Source organism: Megascapheus bottae, chromosome 30 (assembly GCF_031878675.1).
Source record: "Megascapheus bottae isolate mThoBot1 chromosome 30, mThoBot2.hap1, whole genome shotgun sequence".
NCBI lineage: Eukaryota > Metazoa > Chordata > Mammalia > Rodentia > Geomyidae > Megascapheus > Megascapheus bottae.
In genome coordinates, this window is record NC_143538.1 from 13047095 (window position 1) to 13066359 (window position 19265).

General features: G+C 58.5%; 1 protein-coding gene across 2 annotated transcripts in view; it reads left to right on the forward strand.

The window, feature by feature from the left end:
• Nucleotides 1–17835, forward strand: part of Znf710 (zinc finger protein 710) — a 34609-nt gene extending 16774 nt beyond the window's left edge. For both annotated transcript variants that reach the window (XM_090321844.1, XM_090321845.1), the window contains exons 2-5: nt 9830–11303; nt 11843–12034; nt 13073–13247; nt 15703–17835. In XM_090321844.1, coding sequence (XP_090177970.1) covers nt 9858–11303; nt 11843–12034; nt 13073–13247; nt 15703–15872 — 1983 coding nt within the window. In that variant the 5' untranslated portion in view covers nt 9830–9857 and the 3' untranslated portion in view covers nt 15873–17835. The remainder of the gene's footprint in view (nt 1–9829; nt 11304–11842; nt 12035–13072; nt 13248–15702) is intronic.
• The last annotated feature ends 1430 nt before the right edge of the window (nt 17836–19265 follow it).

Consider the following 19265-nt stretch of genomic DNA (forward strand, 5'->3'; position numbering starts at 1 on the left):
CCAGACTCCTACACTACCTACAAAACCTGCTTGGGTACCTGCTTCCCCAGGCAGACTTAGTCACAGCTCCTTTTGTATGCCCAGGATGTTTTGATGCTGTGGCTGTGACTCACTGGTTCTGAGGTCAGAGACCTTTATTTTTATTATTATTCTGTGTGTGTGTGTGTGTGTGTGTGTGTGTCTGCCTGCCTGCCTGCCTGCCTGCCTGCCTGTCTGCATATGCATGTCTGGGGCATGAACGCAGGGCCTGGGCACTGTGCCTGAGTCCCTGTCCTCATCAAGGCTAGTGCTCGTGGACCACGGCGTCACTTGTGGTTTTCTGGTGGCTAACTGGAGATAAGAGTCTCATGGACTTTGCTGCCAGGCTGGCTTTGTCCCTGGATCCTCACATCTCAGCCCCTGAGTAGCTAGGATGCCGGGCGGGAGCCTCTGGTGAGCCTGACTTCAGGGACTGCTGTCATCTCTGTTGTCATTCTCCCAGGCATTCCCTGGAGAATGCAGCCCCACCCACCCCACCCGCGCCATCCACGCTCCCTGGCACACAGTATTGCCAGACGCCCATCCTGCACTGTTTTGAACCTCAGAAGCAGAGGCCTGGGGGTCAGAGGGGACCAGGCCTGAGCCCCTGCGTCCCTCCTCCCGCGCCCGTGGCTGGCCTGGAGTGGGAGCGGGGGCCGCCCGAGTGTTGCAGCGTGGGTGCAATTTGTCATGGCAGCTGCGGAGCTGACAGTCGGCGAGCGCGCCAGGGGCTGTGCGAATCCCGCTGCTCCCCCAGGAAGATGGGGGGCTAGAGGGAGGCTGGCAGGAGCAGGTAGGGTGGGGAGGGCGGGACGGGGTGGGGAGGGATCCTGGCAGCACCCACTGTTTGCCAGCCCTGTGGATGACATGGGCTCTGACCTTTCAGTGCCTGGGTGAGCCACACACGGGGTCCTGTTGGGGACATTGTGGAGGGGGTGGCGACATGGAGACACCACCCGTGTGGAGCAGTGCCCTCCTCCATGGGCCTTGAGGGTGGGGCCCAGTTATGCCAGTGTAGACAGGAGGGCTGCCAGCCGTTCCCCTTTAAGGACTGGCATCAGGACCTGGCCGTGTGGCCCCATGCTAAGAATAGCAGCCAGGTCCTGCAGTGAGTGCTTCCCAGGGGAGACCTGAACTCCAGCTCACGTCCACCCACTGGGGAAATTGTCCTGACAGCTGGCTGCCCGGGACTGAAGGTGTGTGCCCTAATCTGGGATGCCTGAGTGCCTGGCAGAGTGGCGTGGCGTCTGCATACGGCCTGAGCGCGTTCGGCCTGTGTGTCTCACCCGACCCGTCGCTGGAGGCTTGGACTGGAATGGCCATATCCTTAGACTGTACCGTTCAGTGCAGGGAATATGAGAAGAAGAGTGCGTTACGTTTCCAAAGCAGAGAGGAATGGCCTCTAATCTCAGCCCTTAGGAGACAGAGGCAGGAGGAGCTGGAGTCTAAGGCCAGTGTGAGCTATCCAGGTCCATACTGTGTCCAGAGGGAGGGAGGGAGGGAGGGAGGAAATTGTTCAGAACAGGCGCAGCCAGATGGGTGAGTTACAAGGGAATGACACTACGACACTTCTGTTCCTGCATGGTGACACTGCGGATGGAATGCTGAAGGCAGAGACCACGGTGTATCTGTAGGTCCCAGGTGGCTACTGTGTGCGTCAGCCTGCTTGGATGTCACCTGTCATCAATGGTGGCATGGAACACTTTTTTTTTTTTTAAGTGCCCCCACAGTTTTACACACTTTAAAATTCTTATTGGTGCCAGCGCTGGGGCTTGAACTGGAGGCCTGGGCGCTGCACTGTCCCAGAGCTCTGTTCTTCAAGGCCAGCACTCTACCACTTGAGTCACAGTTCCATCCATTAGTCTCGGGGACTTAACTGCCTAGGTTGACTTTGAACTGTGATCCTCAGATCTCAGCCTCCTGCGGACCTGGGATTGCAGGCGTGAGCCACCGCTGCTCTGTCTGCAGTTACCTTACACAGTGCATGCTCTCAGCCGCCATGCTCCAAGGCTTCCTCTGCCTTCCTGGACCTCAGGGAGACCCAGAAACGAGTGCATTTCCAGCATCTCCATTCGTGTCCCTGAACCTGGTCAAGTTGACTTTTCTGCATGTTCATCCTCTGCCTCCGATGGGTTTTGGGATTTGGAGGGAATAGCACACACGGGGTCCAGACTGTATGTTTCTTGTGTGCACGCTCCTTTTGCAGTGGTGAGAGCCAGGAGCTGGGTTGGAGGCATGGCTCAGTTGGTAGAGCGTCACCAGTAAGTGAGTGCTTCAGGTATCCAGTTTGAGACCCAATCTCAGACCTAAAAAAAGCAAGCAAGCTGGGAGCCATGGTTTCTCAAGTGTGGCTCCACTCAGGCAGACTCCTTGGAGAAGTAGCTCTTATGGGTGGCAGGTTGCTCATTTCTTTTCGTGTGTGTGTGTGTGTGTGTGTGTGTGTGTGTGTGTGTGTCTGCCTGCCTGCCTGCCTGTCTGTCTGTCTGTCTGTCTGTCTGTGTGCATGCACACACATGCAGTACTCAGGTTTGAACTCATGGCTTCCTGCTAGCCCAAGTTGCCAGTGGAGCCTTACCTCCAGCCCAGCTTTTGGCCAGTCATTTTGGAGCTGGAGTCCGGGGTGTTTCTATGCAGGCTGGCACTGGAACTTGAGCCTGTGGGTCTCCCGAGTGGCTGGAATTACGGGCATGAGCCTGTGCAGGCAGCCCCAGCAGGGAACCCTCACCTTGCAGCCTCCAGGGAATGCTGGGTGTCTTGGGTTTTCTGGTTGTCTCCACTGAGTCCTGCTTGTTGGCATTCCGGTCACCTCTATCTGCGTCAGACGTGGACACTGCTGCCCAGAGCCCTGCCCTGGCCCACCGTCGTGGTCCTCGAGTGAGACTTGGGTTGTCCATGGCAAAGGTTCAGGACCTGTCCAGAGACCTGCCCGTTCCTCTGACCCTCCCGTCTGTCCACCCTTGCCAGTGGTGGCTGGTGTGAATGACCCCCAGCTGGACTGCACGATGGAGTGTGGGTACCCCTTGCACGGGGCTTCTGCTCAGTTCACTGTGTGGAGGTGTCACCCGCAGGGACAGGTGTGCGTGTGATGTCCTCCTGTGTACACTGGGCGGAGCTGTCTGCCCTCCCCAGGCTGCCCAGGCCCTCTGGGAATGGAGGAGAGGCCGCCTCACTCTGCTCCTAGCATGGACCTGATTGGGGTGTGTGGGTAGCTGCCAACCAAATGTTGATCGCAGCCCGGGAAGTGGGCGGGGAGGCCGGGCATGGAGGATGGCTGGCTGCAGGGAGGGCAGAACTGGCAGCCAGACCAGCTCCCGGCCTCGGCACCGCCCTTGCGTATTTCCTGCCTGCTGCTTTGCACTGGCGAGCGTGGCGTGGCGTGGCGTGGCGCTTAATCTTGTCTCAACCTAGGAGAGGGATTTTGGGGTTGGCGTCTTCAGGCCCCACCCAAGGCCAGTCCTGCCCTGGAGCAGGTCATGGGGTCCTATGAGCAGTGATAGCCCTTTCTCTGCAGCCCTACTGTGCACCTTCTGTATGCAGTCTCTCTACTAAAGCTCACCAAACGTGCTGTTTCCATTTCTTGGTTTTCTATTTTTATTTGTTTTGGCAGCACTAGGATTTGAACTCAAGGCCTTATGCTCATCTGATACCCTCCTACTTGTGCCACACCTCCATTTGCAGTGTGTGTGTGTGTGTGTGTGTGTGTGTGTAACTGGCTCGTGGTATCTTAATCTTCTTGTAGTAGAGTTGCAGGCATAAACAACTGGCCTGGCTCGCCACCTGGACCTTAAAGGAAACGTGAGGTTGGACTCTTTCTATTTATTCTCTGGCCTGTTGGAAAACTTACTTGGGCAAGTCCCTCTGTCCCCCAGCTTGGTTCCCCTCTGTACAATGCACTTTGTCACTGAGATGCTACATGCTACGTCCGCATGATCATGCTCACGGCCCCCGCGGGATCTCAGCCGGCCTAGGGGACAGGCTCCCTGTGTGTCTTCCTGCCATTGTCCCCTCTGGAGACCGAGGCCTGCCAGGTTGGGGAACTGAGGGAGTTCAGCCAGCAGTGGCCTGCTGGGGTGGCGGGGCCACTCCTGGCTTCCTCTTCCTCATACTGCTCTTCCTCTTCCTCCTTGGACTGCCCAGAGGCCCAGGCAGGCTTTAAGGGGGAAGGGTCATTGTCACCTCTGCAGACCTGGGTTCTGGGCCATGTCCTGGAGCTGCTGAGAGGGCGGGCCAGGAGGAAGGGACATTTCTGGTCCCACTTTCTCCCTCAGCCCAACCACTGCTGCTGTGAGACGTGGAGAAGGGGAGGGGGCCGGTGTGGAGCGTGGCCGGTCCTGTAACTCTGTGGTTCCTGGCCACAGGACAGCAGTGGCTCTCGGGAAGACACAGGAGCCTGGGTTGTGCCCCAGGTCTGGGCAGGCTTCATGCTCAGCCGGGCACAGGCACAAGGCCGGGGCTTTCCCACCTCGGTGGCCTGGAGTGGGGGCCTGGCTGACTGCACCTCGCTGCAGGCACTGCCATGGCTCCATCCTGAGTTCAGCTTCTTTTGGGGGGCAGGGGCCCTTCTGGGGTGCCTCCCCCAGTGGAGCTGTCCTCCAACCCCCACCTGTGTGTCTTCATTCCCCTCACCAGTGAGGGCAGAAGCCACGGCCAGAGCCGGAGGGGAGAGGGAAAGGGGCCCACTGGAAGAGAGCACCATGGGATAGGGGCTTTCCCTTCCGAGGACACTGAAGGAGACCAGAGGGAAGTAAAGGGAGGGAGAGGCAGGCCGGAAGCCCAGGGGGAGGGGTTGCACTCCACCCTGCGAAGGGGGGTGGGGGAGATGGAAGGAGAGAGAGAGAGAGAGAGATGCGGAACGCAAGGCCGAATGACAGAGCGAAGGATGGGGTTGCTATGGAAACGGAAGAGGGGAGGAATGGAGGGAGAGGAAGACAGGATGGAGGCGAGGGAGGGAGGGTGGGAGGGGCGAGGGAGCTGGATGAAGAGGAAGAGAAGCTTGCCGGCCCTAGAGAAGGAAGACAGGGGAACAGAAATTCCCCAAAAGAAAGCTGACAGGGCAGCCCAGTGGGGACCCCGCCACCCCAGCCTGCAGGCCGCCTGCCTCAGTTTCCACATGTGTGAGATGAGAATGTTTCTCCCTGCCGTCTACCGGGCCTGGCAAAGCTCAAGCTCTCTTAAATACTTGTTCCTTCTGAGGTTTCTGTCTGTGGTCCTTGGACTTGTGAAGCCAACTTTGGACGGGTTGTGTTGTGTTGTGGTTGTGTTGTCTCTGTATGAATTTCGTGACTTTGGAATTCTCCAAAGCACCAGTGTTTGAGGAAGAGATGTTTTTGGAGGAAGGACAAGGAATCCTCCAGAAACACAAGGGCTGCTGTCCCTTGCCCTGGAGAGAGGAACGGGGCCTACAGCTCAGGAAAAGGAAGTGGGGGAGGGGAGGGCTGACCAGAGGAGCCGCTGCCCCTTGGGGCTTGTGGGTTGGTGGCAGGAGTTGGGGCTCAGCAAGTCTGTCTACAAAGAAAACGGGAAGCAGAGGCCTGGAGAGGGTCCAGTCAGGAAGAGGCCGGAGGCTTCGCACTCGGCTTTCCCTTCCCCTTCCAGGGGTGGGGCGAGGGGATTTACCTGTGCAACCAGGGTGGAGACGGAAAATGCCAGCCAGGTTTCGCTTCCTGGAGAAGCCCTGGACTTGCATTTCCCCTTTTGCCGGGTTCTGCTAGGCCTCTCTTGTCTAGGGACAGAGGGCCCAGAGCCACCGCCATGCGGCCCGGCAGGGCTAGGGCCCCTGTGGGCCATCGTCCCCAGGTATGAGCTTCACAGGTGCTCAGTGACGTGCTGAGCGCGTGGACCGAGGAAGGAGAGGAAGGAGGCCTAGGGCAAGCCTGTCACAACACCCCTGTCTGGAGGGAAGCCCGATGGTCCCAAAGGCCTGGAGCTCCCTGTGTCTTGGTTGATGGGGGTCAAAGCTGGTCGTCTGCCACTTGAACCACATCCCCACATCTGGCTTTTTGGTAGTTTATTAGAGATAATCTCACAAACGGGCCTGCCAGGGCTGGCCTGGACCTGGGACCCACCAGCGCTTAACTGCTGACCTTTAATTAACTCTTATCCTCCTGCCTCAGGAGGCTGGGTAGCAGACGGGTGTCTCCATACCCAGATCTTGAGTTGGTTTCTGAGATGCTGAATAGCTGGATAACAAGATTATTCTGGTTGGTTCTTTCTTCAAAATGACCTTCCAACCCCGGGTCAGACCAGACTTCAGGGGTCTGTCCTCGCCTGGGCTCTGCCTTGTCGTCTGTGTCCCAGATGATATGAGCCTGCTGGCCCTGCCAGCCTCCCTCCACTCCAGACCCGGGAGTCTCCAGCCAGGGATGAGCTGCGTGACAGGCAGGGCCCCCCCCCCACCGTGCTGCTTTTGCGTATGAGGAAACTGAGTCTCCTGCCCAGGGCCACTGGGTCACAGGGGCTGGGCTGAGGTACAAAGGAGTGAGAGCAGAGCACGGCATAGTGTAGCTGGGGGACCCTGCTGGGTCAGGGGTTCCGATGCTCCCTCCCCAGGGGCCACACCAAGCTGGGGAAATGCCAGTGTCACAGCAGGTCCCCTCCCCCTCAAGAGCTTTGTTTCTTGGCTTCCACACTCTCATTCTCTCCTTTCCTCTCTCCATTTCTCTTTCCGTTCCTCTCTCTCTCCTTTCCTCTCTCCCCTCCTTTCCTCTTTCCGTTTCTGTTCTCTCCCTCTCCCTCCTCCCTCTCTCGCCCCCTCCTTTCCTCTTTCTGTTTCTGTTCTCTCTCTCTCTCTCTCTCTCTCTCTCTCTCTCTCTCTCTCTCTCTCTCTCTCTCTCCCTCCCCCTCCCTCCCTCCCTCCCTCCCTCTCTCTCTCTCTTTCTCTCTCTCTCTCTCTCCCTCCCTCCCTCTCTCCCTCTCTCTCTCTCTCTCTCTCTCTCTCCCTCTCTCTCTCTCCCCCCCTCTCTCTCCCCCTCCCCCTCTCAGCAGCTCCTCCTTTCGTTGTGTCTTAATTTCTTCCATTCCCCCATGCTGTCCTTCCTCTCTCCCTCCTCCATTTCTCTCTCCCCATTTTTCTCTCTCCTCTCCTTCCCCTCTCCCTCCACGCCTTCCCTTCCCCCACTCACAGCACCAGGACACTCAGCTTCTTCTTTCTTTCTCTCCCTCTCATCCGTCTGCCTCTCTGTCTGTCCCTCTCTCTCCCTCCCTCTGGTAGTGCATGGAGGTCCTGTTGATGGGTGCCCTGTCTGAGGCCAGGGCCCTCTGAGCCCCTCTGTTTTGGACATGGAGGCGTTTGCTCTGTGTTCTTGCTCTTGGGAGGGAGATGCCACGAGGGGCCATGGGCCACAGGTGTGACCTGTGAGGCTCTCCTGCCTCTCTGGGCATCAGACACGGGCCTGGGCAGGGAACAGGGGCCGGTCTAGAAGAGAAGAGCCCGCCAGGGGGCGCTGCCCAGCGGCTCCTCGGTTCCTGGAGACGACAGGCAGCAGCGCAGTGTGAAAGAAGGCTGGGCCCACGGGCCAGGTGGGGGCTCCCGCTGGCCCCTGGTGAGTAGGCAGCCTCCGAGAGCCCAGGAGGCCGAGTCAGAGCCGTGCAGGGGCAGGTCAGGGACAGGTCAGCTAGGGGCCGAGGCGGGGGTGGGGCAGGAGGCTCTGTGCTCCTAGGTGGTTTGTAGCTCCGATCTGGCACCGCCCGTCGCTGCCTGGGCATCAGCCGTGTGACTGGCTCCTCACCACCCCGGGCGGGGGTGAACGGGAACACAGGGCACTGTCCCATAAGCCACAAGACTCAGATTTGAACTCGGAACACACTGCCGGCTTCCTAGCCCAGGTTTTTCCAAAATCAGCAGGTCCTGTTGTGGGGAAGTGTGGAGAAATTGCTGAGTGTCCAGAGCCACAGCAGACACGGGCCCTGGGTGGTGCGTCAGGCCGGCTGCGGGCAGGGTAGAGACATCCCTGGTTTGCTCGGAAAGCCAAGGGTAACTGCCACAGCCAGGTGTGTGCATGCGCAGAACCCCCAGGTCACAGCCTCCATAGCATTGCAGGCTGGAGCCACCTCTGGCCGGCTTCTCCTTCACATTGGCTGAGAGCTTAGGGGTGTGAAGTGAGCCCTGTCACCTGCCATGACCTTGGAGATGTCACATCTCCCCTCTGGAGGTTTCCATGGGGAAACTGAGGCATAGGAGTGACTGCACAGCTGCTGGGGAGAGGTTCCTAAGCTGCCAGTCCCCCCCCCCATTCCAGATGGACCCCAACCGGACAGACGCAGCCTGCTGATCTCACAGTGCTCAGAGCAGCCCTAAGCTTAATCTCCAGTGTCTCAAGACAGTTCCTGTCTGGGGTATTTATAGACACAAGAAGAGGAAGCTGTACCAGGCGTGGGGGGGGGGTGGCCCCAGGCCTCGGCCTGTTTCCTGAGGAAGAGCTGTCAGCTGGCTACAGCCCCGGGCAGAAATCAGGCAGGGCAAGCTGGTGGGTGCCCGCTGCCCTCCCTCTAGTGTGTCAGCTCCCAGCCGGGTCATGGAACATACAGGGGTGCGTCTTAGTCCTGGGAAACCCCAGTGGGGGCAGTAAAGTACAGCTCAGCTGGGGCTGGCACTCCAGGGTGGGGGATATGGTGTGTGCAAGGCACTGGCAGGCAGGGCTGGCTGAGCAGGTGCATGGCCCAGGCTGCTAGAGCCCCAGGAAGGGAGGACACAGGGTGTGTTAGGCAGCGGGGTGGCTTGGCTTTGTATACAGGAACTGGTTAGATAAGAGACGGTGACTTTAAACCTGAAGCTAACTTTTATTTTTATCAGCATGAATTTTATTATATATATATAGTGTATGTGTGTGTGTGTGTGTGTGTGTGTGTGTAAATATATTTCCCTCCTACTTTGGATGTCAGTCCTGGGCCTGTGTTCTCAAGATTTTGTACTCAAGGCTAGCACTCTTATTACCCGAGCCTCAGCTCCACTTTTGGTAGCTAATTAGAGATAAGAGTCTCAAGGATTTTACTGCCCTGGCTGGCTTTGAACTTTGACCCTCAGATCTCCTCCTGAGTAGCTAGGATTATAGATGTGAGCCACTGGCACCCATCCAAATTTAGGTATTTAAATATGTAATGTGTCCTTAATGGAGAGAAGGAACGGCCCTCTCCGTGGACAGACATTTTACACCAGAGCTGACGAGGTGGCAGCCGATGTTCAAGACCAGATTTATTTTTGTATGTTGACTTGTTTTTATCCTGTGTATAAATCGCCGTTCTTGCAGCCAGAGCCACAGCAAACGGTGACAGTTGTTCAACACCTCACAGTAGTCTCCAGGGCCGTGTAAAATGAATTGCCCCAGTGGCAGAGCCAGCGGGGAGGCGCCTTAGGGACGTGGTCCATACTGCATTTGAGTTGATGGTGGTTTTGACCGGTTCTTCACATAGTGGGATTGTTAATTTTTGCATTTCTGAGTCCCAGTTTCTGGAGACTTCTGGAAGGACTTAACAGGGTACACAGTTGGCAAATCACAGAAGTGCAGCCTGCCTGTTTTACAGGTGGAAAGCCAGAGGCCCGGTGTGGGTGTGGCTTACCCAGGAGCCCACAGGGAGATCCATTAGCACTGTAATTACAAGCGTATCCCTCTCCAGGCAGAGACCTCAGGTCAGCCACGCTCTATAGGGCTAGCAGCCTCCCCTCTCCCTCGGTTTTCTTCCCTCCCTTCCAGCGTTTTGCTAGTGAATTGGAAACTTAATGGTCTCTGATTTATTTGTTGGTTCTCAGCCACCGGTGCCTGGCTAGGAACTGGCAGCAGTAATAATCAGCGTGCCCCTCTTCTCTTTCTTGCAGCAATGCCCTCCTAGGCCGCGACCACGGGATGGAGCGTTTCAAGGACTCAGGGACACAGACGGATGCCGTGGTGGTGCTCTCGCTGGCCCAGGCCGCCGTCCTGGGCCTGGTCTCCGAGAATGAGCTCTTCGGAGCCACCATAAGCGCCGAGGCCTTCTACCCTGACCTAGGGCCGGAGCTGTCCGCGGCCACCATGGGGGACCAGGGGCCGCCCGACCCCGACGTGTACCCGCTGGCGTGCAACGGGCGGGCGCTGGAGGAGCCGGCGGAGGAGGAGGTGCTGGAGGTGGAGGCGGCCTTGGAGAAGCACACGAGGCGGAAGACGCGGCCGCCCGTCCGCCTGGTGCCCAAGGTGAAGTTCGAGAAGGCGGAGGAGGAGGACGAGGAGCAGGAGGTGTACGAGGTGTCGGTGCCCGGGGACGACAAGGACGTGGGCCCTGCCCAGGCGGCGGCTGAGGCGGCGGGCGGCGGCTGCGAGGCCCTGGTGCAGAGCAGCGCCATTCGGATGATGGATCTGGGCGCCTTCAGCCGCAAGCTGCGGCCGCTGCGCCACGGGCCCCGCACGCCCCGGCCCGAGCCCGACGCGGCCCCCTTCGAGCCCCCCTTCCCCGAGCCGCAGCCCGGCCTGGCGCTGCCGGGGCCCGAGGCCTTGCCTGCCGAGTGCGGATTCGAACCGGCCCACTTGGCCCCACTAAGCGACCCCGAGGCCCCCGCCCTGGCGTCCCCGGAACCGGGGAAGCCCGAGCCCGGCTTCGTGTGGCAGGAGGCGGGGGAGTTCGAGGCGGACGCGGCCGGCTCGACGGCCGAGCGGCACAAGAAGGCGCAGCTGGACCGGCTGGACATCAACGTGCAGATCGACGACAGCTACCTGGTGGAGGCCGGCGACCGGCAGAAGCGCTGGCAGTGCCGCATGTGCGAGAAGTCGTACACGTCCAAGTACAACCTGGTGACGCACATCCTGGGCCACAACGGCATCAAGCCGCACTCGTGCCCGCACTGCAGCAAGCTCTTCAAGCAGCCCAGCCACCTGCAGACGCACCTGCTCACGCACCAGGGCACGCGGCCGCACAAGTGCCAGGTGTGCCACAAGGCCTTCACGCAGACCAGCCACCTCAAGCGCCACATGCTGCTGCACTCCGAGGTGAAGCCGTACAGCTGCCACTTTTGCGGCCGCGGCTTCGCCTACCCCAGCGAGCTCAAGGCCCACGAGGTGAAGCACGAGAGCGGCCGCTGCCACGTGTGCGTGGAGTGCGGCCTGGACTTCTCCACCCTCACCCAGCTCAAGCGCCACCTGGCCTCGCACCAGGGCCCCACGCTGTACCAGTGCCTCGAGTGTGACAAATCCTTCCACTACCGCAGCCAGCTGCAGAACCACGTCCTCAAGCACCAGAACGTGCGGCCCTTCGTGTGCACCGAGTGCGGCATGGAGTTCAGCCAGGTCCACCACCTCAAGCAGCACTCCCTCACGCACAAGGTGAGCCCCCGCGGGCGGGGCTCGGAGGCTCTGACGCCCGTGGGTTTATCCTCGGGAGGGTGCCTGCCATCCTAGCTACTCGGGTGGCTGGATCTGAGGGCCACGGTTCAAAGCCGGCCTGGCCAGGTAAGAGCATGAGATTCTCATCTCCACTGGAGCCAGAAGCTCCACTTCTGGCTTTTTTTTGGGGGGGGGCGGTGATTGGAGAGACAGAGTCTCATGGACTTTTCTGTCTAGGCTGGCTTTGAATCACAATCTTCAAACCCCAGCCTGTCAGCCACATTCCTAGCCAGGAAAATTATTTTTTGAATGAAATGCTTATAGGACCCCTGCAGAACCCGCAGAGCGCTGTTTGAGAATCGCTCTCTTCTCTCTTGTGAAGGGGAGGCTGAGGCCTGAGTGAGACCAGGACAGCCTGGGGCAGGGACACGGCGGGGGAGGTGCCAAGGGCGCTCTTGCTCCTTCAGCAATGGGCCAGATTGGGAGCCCGTGGGAGGCGGGGCCGGACCGTGATGGGCTTCTCCTTGTCTCCCGCACAGGGCGTGAAGGAGTTCAAGTGCGAGGTGTGCGGCCGCGAGTTCACGCTGCAGGCCAACATGAAGCGGCACATGCTGATCCACACCAGCGTCCGGCCCTACCAGTGCCACATCTGCTTCAAGACCTTTGTGCAAAAGCAGACCCTCAAGACACACATGATTGTACACTCGCCCGTGAAGCCGTTCAAGTGCAAGGTGCTGGGGGTGCCCTGGGTGGTGCCCCACCTGGCTTGGGGGGTGGACAGGTCGGGTGGCCAAATGAGGTCCACATCATGGAAGCTGAAGTTGTGCTTTTGGAGAGCTGGGACCCAGGTGAAAGTCCTGGTGCAGCCACAGCAGGGGCAGGCTCTGGGCAGTCCACAGAGCAGGGGGACCTTGGGCCGGGCGCCCGTGGCTTTCTCCTGCCATCCTAGCTCCTCAGGACCCTGAGATCCGAGGATCGAGGTTCAGAGCCAGCCCAGGCACAGAAATCCATGAATTCTTCTCCCCAGTGAACCACCAGAAAACCAGAAGTGGCGCTGTGGCGCAAGCGGTAGAGGGAAAGAAGGCACTTTGGCTCCTTGCCAGTGGCCGATGCCTGTCAGCCTAGCTATTTAGGAGGCTGAGACTTGTGGGCTGCAGTTCAAAGCCAGCCTGGACAGACCCTTAATTAACCAGCAAAAAACCAGAAGTGAACCAGAAACTGGGGGCTCACGCCTGTCGTCCTAGCGACTCAGGAGGCTGAAATCTGAGGATCTCCATTCACAGCCTTCCTGGGCAGAAAAGTCCCATGAGACTCGCCTCCAGTGAACCACCAGAAAACCAGAGGTGGCACTGTGGCTCAAAGCGGTAGAGCACTAGCCTTGAGCAAAAGAGCTCAGGGGCAGTGCCCAGGTCCCTAGTTAAAAAAAACCTGGAAGTGGGGCTGGGAGTGTGGCCTAGTGGCAGAGTGCTTGCCTAGCATGCACAAAGACCCAGGTTCAATTCCCTAGTACCACATACACAGAAAAAAGCTAGAAATGGTGCTATGGCTCAAGTGGTAGTAGCACTAGCCTTGAGAAAGCCCAAGGACAGTGCTCAGGCCCGGAGCTCAAGCCCAGGACTGGCAAAAAAAAAAAAAAAAAAAAAAAAAAAAAAGCTGGAAGTGGAGCTGTGGCTCTAAAGCTAAGCAGGAGCCCAAGACCCTGAGTGTACCGGGGGAGAGGCGTGGACGGCAGGGCTGGGTGCCAAGGGCTCACGGCCGCTGTGTTCCAGGTGTGCGGAAAGTCCTTCAATCGCATGTACAACCTGCTGGGCCACATGCACCTGCACGCGGGCAGCAAGCCCTTCAAGTGCCCCTACTGCTCCAGCAAGTTCAACCTCAAGGGCAACCTGAGCCGGCACATGAAGGTGAAGCACGGCGTCATGGACCTCGGCCTGGACAGCCAAGGTGGGTGGGCTGTGCGCAGAGGACAGAGCGCGAGTGACCGAGGCGTGCCACCGGCGGGAGCCACCCGGCCAGCGGGGAGGCTGGCCAAGGTCGAGGCCCCGGTGGGGTGGGCTTCAAGCTGGAGGAGGGGGGAGACCCAGGGGACGTGCTGGTGATAACGGCAGGGTATTTATGTCTGCTTCCTGGGCGTGACGGGAGGTCACGATAATTATCATTATAATAATAAAAGTAATAACTTACATGTATATATATATGTATACATATATCTCGAGTGCTGTGTGACTGGTGGTGCTCGCACAGGGGGTTGGCCCTGGCTCTGCCGCCGCCCCTCACACAGGCAGACACGAAAGGGCCCAGGGGATGGGGACTCACGCAGAATCACAGCTCCCAGGAGGCCGTGAGGAGCCGCTTCGTCATCGCAAGATGACGCTGGAGAGACTGGAAAGGACAGGAGTAGGGAAGGATGGCCAGAGGGGGAAGGTAAGGGAGAGGCCACACCCCAGGGTGTGCGATGAGCACGCGGAGGGCAGCGCTGAGTTTCCCAGCCACCGAGGCCAAGAGCGGCACATAGTGCGCTCCACACAGAGGCGGCCCAAGAAGGCGCCCTGTGCTCACAAGAGGTATGCGTGCGCCTGCCGTTAAGATCGGAGAACGTCTCGGAGAACACCATCCTTCCACGGCTGGCTGTGATGGCACCTCCCCTGGCATTCACGGTGGCCTCTCCCTTGAGCCAGGTCAGGAGACTCCCATCCTGCACAGCGGGCCATTGATCTGTCACCTCTGACATGGCGGGGTGACTGTCTGTATACAGTACCCCACGGCTTCGGCTGCACGGGGCCAGTGGGAGGAGGGGAATCTCCGACAGTGCCAGGCCCCCACCAGACTGCTAATTAAGGACCTCACTTTCTGAGAACGCTTGACCAAGTCACCAGGGGAGAGGTTGGAGCCATCTTGCCTGCACATCTGGTGCCACGACGGCCAGACCACAGTCTGCACGCGCCATGTCGACCACTAGCGACCCTTAGGGTCCACAGCTCCCCAGAGCCACCAGAGGGCACTGCACTGGTACTGGGGAGGGGCAGCTGGCCTGTCACCTGTCACCTCAGGTACTGGCACATTCTAGGTGCAGTGGCCTCTGCACTTGTGGCTGTCATACAACCAGCAGGTGGCAGGGGACGGAGCCAGGCCAGGCTGTGGGAGTTGGGAACGTTGGCCGAGTCCTGCAGGTCATGCAGGCCCCATGAGGCAGATGCTGTAGGTCTAGCTAACACAGTGAGACAGGCTTGAGCGTCGGGAAACAGCTGGAAGCCAGTCGCAGCGTGTCTGCGGTGACCCATTAGGTCCCTCTCTCCACCCACAGCACCAGCTGCAAATTTCCTCCTGGTCCCAGGATGGCTGCCAGTGCTCATATGAGTGAACTAGTGCAGAGCCTGTTTCCTTTGGAGCTTTGAAAATCATCAGCAGGTCCTAGAAACTGACAAGCAGTCCTCTCAAGACCAGTCAGATTAGATCAGGGAGCTTGCCCCCTGGGTGTTGTACCTGGGCTGGTAGAACTGCAGTCTACTGGGTAGAGACCAGAAATACCCCCAGAGCACCTTGCAATAAACAGGAGGAAGAATTATGGCCCGGGTGCTAATCCTACCAGGTCAGCAGCCCCGGGTACTTACCAGGGCCAGACCCACACGTATTCTCCGTAGAAGGGCAGAGTACGCTGGAGTCCCTGCCAACCAACCTCTCTGGGTGAGCCTCTGCCTGCTGGCCTCCTGAGCCTCCAGCTTCCTAGGCAAGTGCTCTGCCACCCAAGCCAGGTCCCCAGCCCCCCCGGAACACCTCCATTTGGCTGTTGTTCAGTCAAAGCTTTAAAGCAGATTTCAGTTTGATAAGACGGCAGGCGGCCTCCAGTGGCTCTGGAGCTGGCTTGGCTGTGTACTCATGTCCCGGGCGAGGCCGGGAATGGACTCTGGGTGGAACTGAGTGCTGGCAGGAGGTCAGAGGACAGACCACTCCCCCCCAGCACCTTCTGGCGGAGCAGCCGTGGTTGGAAACGAGCACTGGCTGGGTGGCCTTGGACAAACTGATTAACCTCTCTGCCTTTTGATTTACCCCACGGGTTTGCTTGCTTGCTGGATGCTGGTATGGAAAGGGTTTGGCAAACAGTGGGTACGGAACTTGGGGAGTGGGCGGGGGGGTGGGCCTCCCCCAAGTCCAGGCCCAGACCCCTTAGTGCTCACACCTGTAATCCTAGCTGCTCCGAAAGCTGAGATCTGTGTATGGATCATGGTTCGAAGTCACTTAACCGCTCCCCCTCCCCAAGAAAACACTGGACAGGAGGAGGCGTGGCTCAAGAGCTAGAGTTCCATCCTTGAGTGAAACAGCTAAGCAAGGATGCGAGACCGGGGAGTTCAGGCCTCGGGACCAGCCTCTAGCCAAGCCTAACTCCACCCTTGTCTTGCAGACCCCATGATGGAGCTGACGGGCCCCGACCCCTCCGAGCTCGACAGCCAGCAGGAGATGGAGGACTTCGAGGACAATGGCTATGCCTTTGCTGGCGTGGACGGCGGCACCGAGGCCAGCGAGCTCACGGAGCAGGCCATGAAGGAGATGGCTTACTATAATGTGCTATAGCGCGTGGAGGGGCCCCACCCCAGAGCACAAGCTACTGCCCCAACGTCCCCAGCCCCCCTCCGAGCCATTTGCCCTCCTAGGGACCTTCAGACCAAATGGAGACTGTGCCGCTGGTCTCGTCCTGGTGGGGTGCGGACCAGAGGCCCGGCCGCGGCCTCCTGCCCTGCTGCTGTGGGTGGGAATGCTGGTGGAGCCAAGGACCCAAACCACGGGTCCCCACAATTGAGCCAAGCCTTGTTTCTCCTCCAGGCCAACCCCTGCCTCGGGGGGCGGGGGGAGTGGGGCTGAACTCCCGTGCTGGCCAGCACTGCCCCCCACCCAGGTCCACAAGCCCCTTCTCCGCCCGTCACTGAACACCAGGCAGACACTGCCGTCTACCTCCTGGGCCTGCCCGGCCCCCAGCCAGCGTCCTCCCATCAGCCTGGGGCCCTGCCCTCTGGCCCCCCATTTGGGAGAGTCCCCTTAAGTGGAGCGGGATGAATGTCACTTGGTTCTCCCAGCCCCCGCTCTGAGGCTCTCCGGTCACTCCGTGAAGCGTCTCTGGGGACCGCTGGGGGTGCCCTCAGGAGGCCCAGGGCACCTGCCGGGAGAAGGGCCTGCCTCAGTTTCTCATAAGCAAGTAGGGGCGTGGGGGATGGGGTCCGTCGGTCCGCAGGCTTCCAGAAAAGGGCGACCTTCTTAAAATGAAGACCATAGAAGAACTTTTTTTTTTGCAAAAGGGTATTTTGAAGATAATTTATTATTTCCTTTCCAAATCGGTTGTCATTTGTTCCCCTCTCGCCCTTCCTCACTCTCCCCCATGTGGGAAATGATTCCCCCCCCTCCCTGCTAGTGCTAGGGCTTGAACTCAGGGCCTGGGCACTATCCCTGAGCTTTTTTGCTCAAGGGTGGTGCTCTACCACTTGAGCCACAGCTCCACTTCCGGCATTTTTGGCAAATAATTGGAGATGAGAATCTCATGGACGTTCCCTGCCCAGGCTGGCTTTGAACCACGCTCCTCCGATCTCACTTCCTGAGTAGCTAGAATGACAGGTGTGACGAGATGCGGTTTCTTTGGGGAAAGCTGTGTGCGGTCTGTCTGTCCCTGGCCTGCCGAGGGGCCCTGGGGGAGCCGGGCCGGAAGGCTGGCAGGAGAGCGCTGGCCACTCCACTGGCGACGGCCCTGTGCCTGGGAAGCATTGCTGACGGGCTGGGCAGGGAAATGGCATATTCAGGAACTCCTGGCACCAGGCCCCTGCAGGCTTCCATCGGGGATGGGGCCCCGGGGGGGCCTCGCCCCCAGGACGAGCTTGGCATGCAGTAGCTGCCCCCTTCCACCCCAGCTCCTTAAGTGAAGGAGTGGGCCAGGCCGCCGGGCATGGGTGGCCGTGCACAGTGGCTCCCCTGGACTCCAAGGCCCTCCCCGTGCCTGCCACGATGCCCCTCAGGTGGCAGGGACCCCGGTGTCCCTGCACAAGACATTTTTCCCCTGCTGAGCAGAAGGCCTCCCCCCTGTAAACTACCTCTTCCCACAGCATCTTTCTCCCCCCTGGTACCAAAAAGCACCCCGAAACTCCTCCCCCCTCCTGCCAGCACAGTGGCCTTGGTCTTGGGAGCCGAAGGGGGAAATCTGGCCCAGGTGGGGGTTGGGGTCACCTCCAAAATCAGCAGCGGCCCTCCGTGAGGTTCCACACTTGAAGGCCCCCTGCCCCCTTGCCTGGTACCTGGGCATTGCAGAGGGGCAGATGGCACACGCACAGTTGGAGCCTGGTGGTCTTGGTGAGGCTCCCGCCCTCCCTCCCTGGCCTCCGAGGGAGAGGCGTGGCCCCAGGGAAACTCCTGGACGAATTCCATTCTAACTTATTTTGACGTGTATACAAACCAACTGTTTAGATTCCTCTTGTGCAAAGCCCTACTGTGTTTTTATGTTCCTGTTGAAAAGAGAAGTTTACTTAGCAATAATTATAAATAAATGGAATATTCTTTAGCGAGAGTGCTCCTTTCTGCTACTTTTGAGGGCCCCTGCCCCAGAAGGAAGGTTTCTGTGTCATTGGAAGGGGTCCCTGTGGCAGCTGCAGAACCCTGCAAGCACTGACTCCAAGCCCAAGAGTAGGGTACAGACTTAAGACCCCATGCTCCACGCCTTTCATCCCAAATAAGCCCCAGCTTTTCCTGCAGCCCTGAGGGAGTAGAGGAGCCTGTGCCAGAACACTGAAGCATCGGTACACTTTGCCTTGCTAAGTAGTCCCTCAGTATTTAGGGGAGACTGGCTGTTAACCCCCCCACAACCCACAGGTGACCAGGTACCCAGCAGAATAGAACCGAATAGAACCTGCGTGTGCTGTCCTATGGCTTGGGAGAATGAAGTCAGATTGAAGTTTGGTAGGCAGGAGTTGTACCCCACAGCCATCCTGTCTGCTCGTGGGAACCCATACTGCTTGGGAATAATGACACCGGAGGAGGAGGTTTTGTTATTTTGCCAATCCTGGGGCTTGAACTCTAGGCCTAGGTGCTGTCTCTTGAGCTAAAGTGCTCAAGGCTAGCACTTTACCTACTGAGCCACAGCTCCACTTAGGGTGTTTTGTTTTGTTGGTAGTGGGGCTTGAACTCTGGGCCTAGGCGCTGTCCCTGAACTCTTCAGCTCAACACGAGTGCTCTATCACTTGAGCCTCTGTCTACTAAGTGTGGAGACCGCAGCCACCCCGTCTGGTTCTTTTTTTTTTTTTTTTTGCCAGTCCTGGGCTTGAGCTCAGGGCCTGAGCACTGTCCTTGGACTTTCTCAAGGCTAGAGCTCTACCACTTGAGCCTCAGCACCACTTCTGGCTTTTTTCTATGTATGTGGTACCGAGGAATCGAACCTGGGTCTTCATGCATGCTAGGCAAGCACTTTAACCACTAGGCCAAACTCCCGCCCCCCCCCCCCGCCCCCCGTCTGGTTCTTTACAAATCCTTTCAGTCTGAAGTCGGTGGACCTGAGGGCACAGGGCGTGCATGCGTGTGCGTGTGGAAAGATGGCTGGGCTTGGAAGTAGCTCAGTAGAACAGTACCCGCCTGGGATGTGCAAAGGCTCTTAGTGTTGCTTGCCAGGACATTTTAACTCAGCATCTACTTTTGTTTTAGTTTTATGTGGTAGTGAGGAATGGAACCCAGGGCTTCACGCATGCTCTACCACTAAGCCACATTCCCAGGCCAGCATGTGACTTTGAATGACTTTTTATCATCTTACTTCGCTAGTGTTGCTGAAGCATGTGGAAATTGAATCCAAGTTTGGGATTCACTGCTTGAAACAACTGTTTTATCACCTCCCCTTCTCACCCAGGCAGTGCCAAACCCAGTATCCTTGCAAAGCAGGCACTGGGAGAACCTGATTTCAGTATAGAGAAATGGGCAAATAGAGGCCCAGAGACATTTAGG